The sequence below is a fragment of the Podarcis raffonei genome, chromosome 11 (genome assembly GCF_027172205.1).
Source record: "Podarcis raffonei isolate rPodRaf1 chromosome 11, rPodRaf1.pri, whole genome shotgun sequence".
Lineage (NCBI taxonomy): Eukaryota > Metazoa > Chordata > Lepidosauria > Squamata > Lacertidae > Podarcis > Podarcis raffonei.
In genome coordinates this window covers 8,482,032-8,492,585 of record NC_070612.1, presented here as the reverse complement: position 1 = coordinate 8,492,585, position 10,554 = coordinate 8,482,032, and the positions used below count along the sequence as shown (strand labels likewise).

At 47.6% G+C, this 10,554-nt stretch overlaps 1 protein-coding gene across 2 annotated transcripts in view; it reads right to left on the bottom strand.

Annotated features, from left to right (window-relative positions):
- Positions 1-652: 652 nt before the first annotated feature.
- SLC14A1 (solute carrier family 14 member 1 (Kidd blood group)) overlaps positions 653-10,554 on the bottom strand; it is a 34,878-nt gene continuing 24,976 nt past the window's right edge. For both annotated transcript variants that reach the window (XM_053408525.1, XM_053408524.1), the window contains exons 6-9: positions 5,068-5,215; positions 4,010-4,144; positions 3,041-3,090; positions 653-1,706 (exon numbers count right to left, since the gene is read on the bottom strand). In XM_053408525.1, the coding sequence (XP_053264500.1) occupies positions 1,524-1,706; positions 3,041-3,090; positions 4,010-4,144; positions 5,068-5,215 (516 nt within the window). In that variant the 3' untranslated portion in view covers positions 653-1,523. The remainder of the gene's footprint in view (positions 1,707-3,040; positions 3,091-4,009; positions 4,145-5,067; positions 5,216-10,554) is intronic.

The window sequence follows — 10,554 nt, the reverse complement described above, 5'->3', positions numbered from 1 at the left end:
GCAGGAAGCATGCACAGAGTCAGGCCATTGGTCTAACTAGCTCAGTATTGACTGGAAGTTCTCCAGGATTTTTTTGTTTGTTAAGACTGAGGTCTCTCCCAGCCCCTACCTGGAAATGGCAGGGACTGACCTTGGGAACTTGTGGTCTTCAAGATACTGGATTCCAACTCCCACCAGCGCCATTCTGCACGGGAGGCAGGAGATTTGAGTGCCTTCTGGCTGCTGCAGTTCTTACCTAGGATATTAGTCTGATCCACCAAGAAGACACTTCCAATGCCATTAAAGAAGCGTGGATACTCAGGAGCGCTGAACACAGATTACCGTATTTTTTGCCCCATAGGGCGCAACGGCCCATAGGACACACCAAGTTTTTTTGGGGGGGAAATAAAGGGGGGAAAATTATTTCCCCCCCAGGTGCGGAGCTGGGGCGGGGGATGCCCGAGCTTCCCCTGACCCCAGCCCCCAGAACAGGCTGTTATCCGCAAGCCTAGGGAGCCCGGTGGGAAGCCGCGCCGGTCTTTCCAGGCTTGCGGATATCTGTCCCCCGAGCTTGTGGGGCTGGCGCTGGGGAGAAGACCGCTTCTCCCAGCGCCAGCCTCCAAACCAGGTCGGGGAACATTTTTGGAGGGGAAAAAGTGCATCCTATAGGGCGAAAAATACGGTAGTTTTGCCTTACCTGTCCAGTGATCTGGAGTATGCTCTCTCAGTTTGCAAATTAAAAACCCACCAGTCAACCATGGGGATTCCAGCAAGGTGATACAGACTATGCAAGTATGGTTAGCCCACATCTCTTCTGTTACCTGTAATCAGACACTCCCATTGCATACAATTAATACAAAAATACTCTCCCCAGACATGCAACTCTCCCATTGCTTGCTTTGTCTTCTCAATTAGATGTCCTCTTGATTGAATATCATCTAATCTAGAAATCAGCAAACCTCTTTTCTCAGGAACCGTTCTGTTCCCGAAAGTGGTCTGGGTCTTCAATATGTCTCTTTTTCATATGAACTGGCCCCTATATGAGTGCTCAGTCTCCACAATAAAGTTGGTGCTCTCCAGCACTAAAGTCCTGTGAATGTAACTTGCATACAATATTGCATTGTGACACACAATAACGTTTTCCTCCTATTCCTTACAAGTGACGCTGTATAGCATTGTTTAAAAAACCACACTGTGATTATATATATATATACACACATACATATATATGTATGTTGGTGGTATCAGCTAATATTGCTTTAGAAGACTGGCTCCAGCCAGTGAACCTGCAGTTGGCCACCACAGATCTCAGCCCTCATTTGTTCCATCAATGTCACACCCCTTTCCAAACAAACAGGATATTCTGCTCACTTCTGACTGGCATACGGAGAGAATTCCGAGACTTGCTGATCTGAGTGAAGTTATTTGCGACTTAAAATGGATGAAGAGCTCCACCAACAGCTTTGTTTTCCTTCTGAGCTGTTTATCTTCCTTGGGAAGTCCAGACACCACTACGGACAGGAAGATGTACGAGGCTCAGCCTGTCACACGTCGCAGGTGGACTTGGCGTTTTGTCCGTCGTTTCTCGACAAGTAATAGGCCCGGTTGGCTTCTGGGTAGGAGACTTTGGAGAGAGGAAGTTTGTAGATGGCGTCGTTGGTGGTAGTTAAGAGCAGGAAAGTGAGCGAAGATAAACAGAAAGGCCATGTTCCCAAAGGCATTCCGAACTGAAGGAGAAGAGAGGTTCAGAAATGGGGATCAGTCATTGCTTCTTTATCCCAGATTCCTAAATGCGTAAACTTGGTACCCATTGCATCTAGAAGAGACTAACCCAATCTCCTTTTTGGACCTGAATCTAGATGCAGAACCCTATGGGCTGTAACATCCCCAACTTGTTTTGCTTCTTGTTTGTTCACTCCATCTGCCCACTTCCGCTTGTTGCTTTGTCAAACGCAACCTTCCTCCAACATGGTACTTGGAGGAACTCAAACTCCTGTGTTCAGGAATGATGGAAGCTAGTGTCCAGTCACAACTGAGGTTGGGAAAGGCCATTGCAGTATCTGGCCAAATGAAGAGTTCTGTAGAACTCTACAGAAGAAGAGTTTGGATTTGATATCCTGCCTTTCACTCCCTTTAAGGAGTCTCAAAGCGGCTAACATTCTCCTTTCCCTTCCTCCCCCCCAACAAACACTCTGTGAGGTGAGTGGGGCTGAGAGACTTCAAAGAAGTGTGACTGGCCCAAGGTCACCCAGCAGCTGCATGTGGAGGAGCGGAGACGAGAACCCGGTTCCCCAGATTACGAGACTACCGCTCTTAACCACTACACCACACTGGCTCTCAGTGGCTTTCGCAGTAGTTCATGACATGTTGTTTGGTCCCCAAAAAGGATATTAGCCATTGGAAGATTTTGGAAGTACTTATTATGGACCAGGGGCTTATGCTTTTTAAGCATCTTAGGTTGGTTTGTTCATTTGTTCTGGCTCTGAACAGGCAACAGGTATTCAAAGTGAAAAGACAACACGATAAAGTAAGGAACAGAGGATTTTCTGCATTGCATCTCTTTACTATTCTGTGGTCTCCTCTCATTTCATTTAATTCCATTTCAGGGGTTTGCCCAGTTGTCGGGGAAACCCCAAAATGAAACAGTGGGGTTATGCAGGTGGCATGGAACAATGTATGCCATCACGTATAACATTTGTTTGCCTGTATCTGTTTTAAAAGGTGTATTGAGTTTGAATTTTAATGATGAATGACCTTATGTATGTGTGTTCTGGACAGTGGATTCCAATTTCATTAGTATACTGGCTGTAAAACCTTTCGATCCAGCAGTTTACACATTTTCTAAATAATGAATCATTGCAAGAAGACAGGAGTGCTGTAGAATAGCAGCTTTACTTTTTTTTATTCCCCTTTTAAATCTCCCAGAGTCAGGAGCCAAGACCAACAAGTTCCTTTTTGTGTGCTTCCATTTTTTTTTAAAGGGGATGGTGACCTTATCACTAAGAAAGTGACTCTGAACACTTAATGATGAATTCAACCCCTTAAAGCCTGCAAAACTCACCACGGAAAACATATGGCCCAGTGCTCCTCCTGAGTAGGCAGTAAACAGAGCTGGGGGAAAAAAGAGAGTCATGGGTGCGGGGAGACGAGAACCTTGAACAGCATGAAATATATGAAATATGCACTCTCAGCGAAACCAAATAAACAGAAATCTTATAAATCTCTGAAAGTCACAAAACATGCACTCTGGATGGATTCTCTTGAAAACATAGAACCAATTAAACAGAAGTCTGTTTTCAAGACTGTTTTTAAGGAAATAACTTATTTTTCTATTCCAATGGGACCCCTCTATTTCCCTTTTTTAAAACTTAAGTAATGCTAATGATGTGAGAATGAGACAGAATGGGTGACAGAGGAAATGGGTAGACCCAGCTTCCAAGCTTTAAATTCTGCTATAAACTAAGTCAATGTATATTTTTTAAAATCCAAGAGATATTCCCCAAGTTCAATCCTTGGCATCTTCAGGGAGCGAGTGATAGGAAATGAGACTCTGGAGAGAAGCTAGCAATCATAGGAGGCTAATACTGGGCAAGGGACGCGGGTGGCGCTGTGGGTAAAACCTCAGTGCCTAGGACTTGCCGATCGCATGGTCGGCGGTTCGAATCCGCGCGGCGGGGTGTGCTCCCGTTGCTCGGTCCCAGCGCCTGCCAACCTAGCAGTTCGAAAGCACCCCCGGGTGCAAGTAGATAAATAGGGACCGCTTACTAGCGGGAAGGTAAACGGTGTTTCCGTGTGCGGCTCTGGCTCGCCAGAGCAGCTTCGTCACGCTGGCCACGTGACCCGGAAGTGTCTGCGGACAGCGCTGGCTCCCGGCCTATAGAGTGAGATGAGCGCACAACCCTAGAGTCTGGCAAGACTGGCCCGTACGGGCAGGGGTACCTTTACCTTTAATACTGGGCAACAGGGACAAATGCTCTGACAGTTTCCTATGGGTTGTGTGAGCACAATAGGGATGAAACTGGGTACCTACCACAAGCAAGTGCAAGAAGGAAGGTCTGCCAGGTGAGGGCATAGAACATGCCCCCGATTGCGATGCAGGAGAGGCAACTGTTGTAATTCCACAAGCCGGCGTAAATATTGTTGAAAGGTGTGGCTAGGCTCAGGGCTGCAAAGAAGACAGGTGAGAAGAAGACACGTCACTCCTGGGCTGAAGGCAGGGCGAGGCACCTTTGGCCCTCCAGATGTTGCTGAAGTAAAATTTGGCCCATCTGATGGGAGATGGTGTCCTGCCACATCTGGAGGGTCAAGTGTTCCCCAGCCTTGATACCTAGGAAATAATAGGAGCGGCTTCCAAGACCATATAACACCGGTCTTGAAAGACCTACACTGGCTCCCAGTATGTTTCCGAGCACAATTCAAAGTGTTGGTGCTGACCTTTAAAGCCCTAAATGGTCTTGGTCCAGTATACCTGAAGGAGCGTCTCCACCCCCATTGTTCAACCCAGACACCGAGGTCCAGTGCCAAGGGTCTTCTGGCGGTTCCCTCACTGCAAGAAGCCAAGTTACAGGGAACCAGGCAGAGGACCTTCTCGGTAGTGGCACCAGCCCTGTGGAACGCCCTCCCGTCAGATGTCAAAGAGAACAACAACTACCAGACTTTTAGAAGACATCTGAAGGCAGCCCTGTTTAGGGAAGCTTGTAATGTTTAATAGGTTATTGTATTTTAATGTTCTGTTGGAAGCCGCCCAGAGTGGTTGGGGAAACCCCGCCAGATGGGTGAGGTATTATTATTATTATTATTATTATTATTATTATTATTTGATTAGGCCCACACAATCTCTAGAAACCTTCTACACTAGGATCTCAAGATGGAATTTGACATGCAAAGGTATCTGTGGCGACTCCCCCCCTCATTTCACCTAGAGGCAAGTTCTTCCCTCTTTAGACCCCAAGCATGGTTTGTTGGTTTTATCTGGCAAGCTAACCAGATACTAACATCTCAGTTATAACCCCAGTTTGGCTGGATATATGATGGAGTACTTAGGATAATGGTTTAAGCCAGTTCTGGCTGCCTAGGGCATTCTCATACCTGCAGGCACCCCCAGTGCCGAGCCAATCACGGCATGGATGAAGATGAGCGGGGAGGAAATGAACAGAGCCACCATGATAATGCCTCCGGCCCAAGGGTTATCACAGCCGTACACTTGCCCAACTCCCACTGGGACGGACTGCAATATCTGTGGAACAGGTATTGGGAAAAGATATATCAGGTTTCAAGGTTGTATGATAATGGTCTTCCATACAAATGCCCCCATATTAATAAGGACCATCAATTGCCCAGAATCCAGTCTCCCACCATACTCGGGTCTAAATGATTCAGAGAATTTATGACAGCATAGGATAGTGATAAAAGGTACCATTTCTGATGTATATTCTCAGCCTTCAATAGTTTTAAAATATGGGTGTATTCGATTCCTGGATTATGTCACCAGGAACATGTATCTATGCTTGCAGAGTGCAAGCTTTATTTAGGGCACTCTGTGTACGTGTGTGTATTTAGGTGGGTTCCATAGGCATCTGGTTGGCCATTGTGAGAAATAAATGCTGGACTAGATGGGCCATTGGCCTGATCCAGCGGACTCTTCTTACATTCTCATTTGTGAGTCTCTTATCGGGGCTCTCAGAAACCAGGCTCTGGCATCCTAAAGCCCCTCTTGACTTGTGTTTTAATGCAGGTGCATTCTGCAACACGATACTGGCACATTAGTAGTGTATGAGTGATGGGTTTCTTCTGCTTGTTATTCTGTTTGTTTCTGTGATGTTTTTCTCATGCTACCACATTATTGCTCTCCTTAGGGCAGGCATAGGCAAACTTGGCCCTCCAGATATTTTGGGACTACAGCTCCCATCGTCCCTAGCCAACAGGACCAGTGGTCAGGGATGATGGGAATTGTAGTCTCAAAACATCTGGAGGGCCGAGTTTGCCTATGCCTGCCGTAGGGACTACAGCGCAACAAAAGTGGAAAAAAACCAAACAAGAACATTTGCGATAGGTCAGTCTGTAGAGCATGAGACTATTAATCTCAAGGTCGTGAGTTCAAGCAAAAGTTTCCTGCATTGAAGTGGGTTGGACTAGATGATCCTCCAACTCTACAAATCTGTGATTCTATGAAACAGGTTATGAGGTTTCAGCAGGACATTACAGGAGATGCTCTGCTTGAAAATGAAGCAGTTTGACCACCCCAGAACTTTTGCAGACATGAAGAGTGGGGTCTCATGTGACCGACCCATTAGCATTATGAACACAAATCACCATGAATGAACAATAACCAATGCTCTGTTTCCAATAACCAATAACCAATGCTCTGTTTACAGGGACGCGGGTGGCGCTGTGGGTTAAACCACAGAGCCTAGGACTTGCAGATCAGAAGTTCGGTGGTTCGAATCCCTGTGATGGGGTGAGCTCCCATTGCTCGGTCCCTGCTCCTGCCAACCTAGCAGTTCGAAAGCACGTCAAACTGCAAGTAGATAAATAGGTACCACTCCAGCGAGAAGGTGAACAGCGTTTCCGTGTGCTGCTCTGGTTTACCAGAAGCAGCTTAGTCATGCTGGCCACGTGACCCGGAAGCTGTACACCGGCTCCCTCGGCCAATAAAGCGAGATGAGCGCCGCAACCCCAGAGTCGGCCACTGTTGCTCAAGGGCACCATCTATGCTGCCTTGCTACCTGAGGAACCCAGAAATACTGGCCTCCCCTTGTCAGCCCTCCTGGGTGATGGACACTGTGGCTTCCAGATGCTGCTGATCTTCAGCCCCGTGATCCCTGGGGTTGATGGGAGTTGGTGTTCAGCAACATCTGGAGCAGGGCTGTCCCAAGACGTTTTGGCACCTGAGGCAGATCACAAAATGTTAAATGTTCGGGAAAAGTCAGAAGCCCAAGGCAGTGTAAGTTCCTCAACTAGGTTTATTCAACAGCTCACTCACAGGAAAACAAGAGCTGAACTGACTGGACAACACAATAATAAACCGAGCATGAACTGACCGTTGACAGTTAATGTTCAAAATGCATGTGCTTACTTGCCATTAGAACGTTCGACTACCAACGCTTATACGATTGGTTAGAACGCGCCTTGTAACATGTTGTTGTTTAGTCATTTAGTCGTGTCCGACTCTTCGTGACTCCATGGACCAGAGCATGCCAGGCACTCCTGTCTTCCACTGCCTCCTCCAGTTTGGTCAAACTCATGCTGGTAGGTTCGAGAACACTGTCCCACCATCTCGTCCTCTGTCATTCCCTTCTCCTTGTGCCCTCCATCTTTCCCAACATCAGGGTCTTTTCCAGGGAGTCTTCTCTTCTCATGAGGTGGCCAAAGTATTGGAGCCTCAGCTTCAGGATCTGTCCTTCCAGTGAGCACTCAGGGCTGATTTCCTTCAGAATGGATAGGTTTGATCTTCTTGCAGTCCATGGGACTCTCCAGAGTCTCCTCCAGCACCAGAATTCAAAAGCATCAATTCTTCGGCATCAATTATGCCTTGTAACATAAGATGTGTTAAACCCAATACATAACAGTATCAGGAACAAAGGGGAAAAGAGTGATCTGACAACCCGGTGGATCCTGCCGCCTGAGGCAGCTGTGTCACCTTGTCTAATCGGTGGACCGGTCCTGGTCTGGAGGGCTGCATGTTCCCCATCTCTGTGGCGAGGATTCTGCAAGGACATTCCATTCATTAAATTCCTCCTTCTCCTGAAAGGAGAATTGGGCATCTCAGCCACCTGCACGGAGTGGAAAGTTAGCTATCAACAGGGAGCTCCCATCTTAAGACATGACACTGTCTGCTAAGGGGAGTTGAGGGACGCTGTTACTGCTCCCCCTCCAGTTGAATGAAGTTTGCTTCTGTTCCAGGGACATATAAACTGGTCTTTTGTGAGCTGAACTCTCGACCCCTGAGCTGGTATGCACCCTTCCTTCCTTTCAAACAAGCAGCCAATGTCAGGCAGTGAATGTTATGAATCTGAACCGTGATGAGACGGCCGCCGAAACAAAGGCCCCCTTTTAAATGAAATTAAATGCCCGACGCATGAGTCTGCTTCAGCTTGACAGCAGAAAACTCATTACTGCTTTGGCTAAGTCACAGGGGAGCGTTCCACTAAATGACGCTGCTGGCACACGCTTTCTGAAGTCTCTTGCGGAGATAAGAATAAAAAATATTTCTAATAACCTGTTAATCTCACATAATACGTCTCCCCTCCGTGGAAGCTGGAGGTGACTGGTCTCAATGCCAAAAAACCCATTTGCCCAACGGAGGCCCCAAGCTGTACTTTTCCACTGAGTTTGTGGGACGCAGCACTGCTCTCGTCAACAGAGTCTTGACGGTTTTCAGGAACGCGGCTCCAGAACGTACAATTCTGTGCATATCCCAAATATTTCATTACAGCTAACTGAGCGAGCGATTGAGGGGCCGGGTGTGTGGCCCTGAATCAATATGATCTTGAATCTAACTCTCAGGTTAGAAGAGACAACTATGGGAAGTGATGGGGGTTATGAAGAACACCATTAGGACAATTGGGGTTAAAATCCAGAGGAGCATTTGAGGGGAAAACCACATTCTCCTTCCCTCCCTCCAACGTAATTTTTGGTGGAGAAGACTCTTCTCCATGCTATGAGTGGGGGAGAAATTTGATTCTCTTAACTTCACGGATGCCGTGCGAGTAATTCACTTATTTGTTTTTTTAAAAATTGTTTCTATTAAATATTTTCTTGGTTACAAAAGCACATACGGCGTCTCTGCTTTCAGTTCATAGAGTTTTCTACAGATCATTCATATTCAATGCGAGATGCTAATGTTATAGACCATATAAAATTGGGGGAGAAGAGAAGGAGGGCAGCAATCTTTTGTTCTTCTGCATAGTGTACGCATAAGGTTTTTGTGTCAGCATCACATGGGTTGGTCCTATTTCTATTCATTTATTAGTTTTTGTTGTCGGAGAGAGAGGTTAGGACACAGGGCATGGTTGGTTGCCTATAGTTCACTGCAGTGGGTTTTGTTTGCATGTGTGAGAATTGTTGGGTCAATTTAGCCATACTGATTCATATGCTGTTGGTGGGTTCCTGTTGTTGTCTTGTTGGGCTGCATATGTAACAAAGGGGAGCCACACAGGGGTGAAGATGTCCTCTTTTATTCGTCCCCATGCTAGTTTCAATTTGTTGGTTTATTTTTCTAGTAGGGCTGTTTCCCATAAGGTTTGGTAACAGTGGTCCATGTTTACTCCTGACAGGTCCCTCCAGTGTCTGGCTATGATGCTCCTGACTGCCGAGAGAAGGTGGCTTATGAGTACAGTGGTGCCTCGCAAGACGAAATTAACTCGTTCTTCTTGTGAGTTTTTCGTCTTGCGAAGCACGGTTTCCCATAGGAATGCATTGAAAATCAATCAATGCGTTCCTAGGGAAACCGCCTTCAGACCAGGTCCGGGGACAGTCTGTCCCCCGACCTCTTCTGAAGGCTGGGGGGGGGGACAAGGGCTTTTCTTCCCACCGCCAGCCTTCAGAAGGCTGTTCAGATCGCCCCGGGACAGCAGAGAAGTCTCCGCTGTCCCGGGGGCGATCTGAAAATGCTGGCGGGCGGCAGCGAACGCTGCGCTGCCGCCCGCCAGCATTTTAAAAGCCCCCGGACAGCAGAGAAGTCTCCCGGGAAGGCCGGCGGGGGGCCAAAGTCTTTGCTCCCCCCCGCCTGCCTTCAAAAGCCATCGGAATAGCGGAGAAACGCGCTGCGCTTCTCCGCTATCCCGGGAAGGCAGGCGGGGGGGAGCAAAGACTTTGGCCCCCCGCCGGCCTTCAGAAGAGGTCCAGGACCTCTTCTGAAGGCCGGCGGAGATTTCCCTATGGGCTTTCTTCTTGCGAAGCAAGCCCATAGGGAAATTCGTTTTGCGAAGCACCTTCAAAACGGAAATCTCTTTCGTCTTGTGAGTTTTTCGTTTTGTGAGGCGTTCGTCTTGCGGGGCACCACTGTACGTTGTAGTGCGCATGTGAGTTGCTTCTGACCTTCCACGGACAATCTGGAAGGGAATGCGGACCTCAGGCTACCTTGACACATAAATTCAACCCCCCTCTGCACATCTACAGGACCGCCTCTCCTGCTATGCCCCGCGGAGGACCTTAAAGTCCACAAATGGCAACATTTTGGAGGTCCCAGGTTGCAAGGTGGTTAGATTGGTCACAACTAGGGCCAGGGCCTTTTCAGCACTGGCCCCGATTTGGTGGAATGCTCTGTCACAAGAGACTAGAGCCCTGCAGGACTTGACATCTTTCTGCAGGGCCTGCAAGACAGAGCTGTTCCACCTGGCCTTTGGTTTGGACTCAATCTGACCCTTACGTTTCCCTCCCCTTACGGTCTTGATCTATCTGCTACTTTTAAAATGAGGCTGCATTTTAAATTGCATTTTAACCTGTATTTTAAATTGCCCCCCCATTATGATTTTACTGCAATTTTTCTGGTGTTAGCAGCCCTGAGCCTGGCTCTGGCTGGGGAGGGCGGGGTATAAATAAAATCATCATCATCATCATCATCTTGGCAGCTTC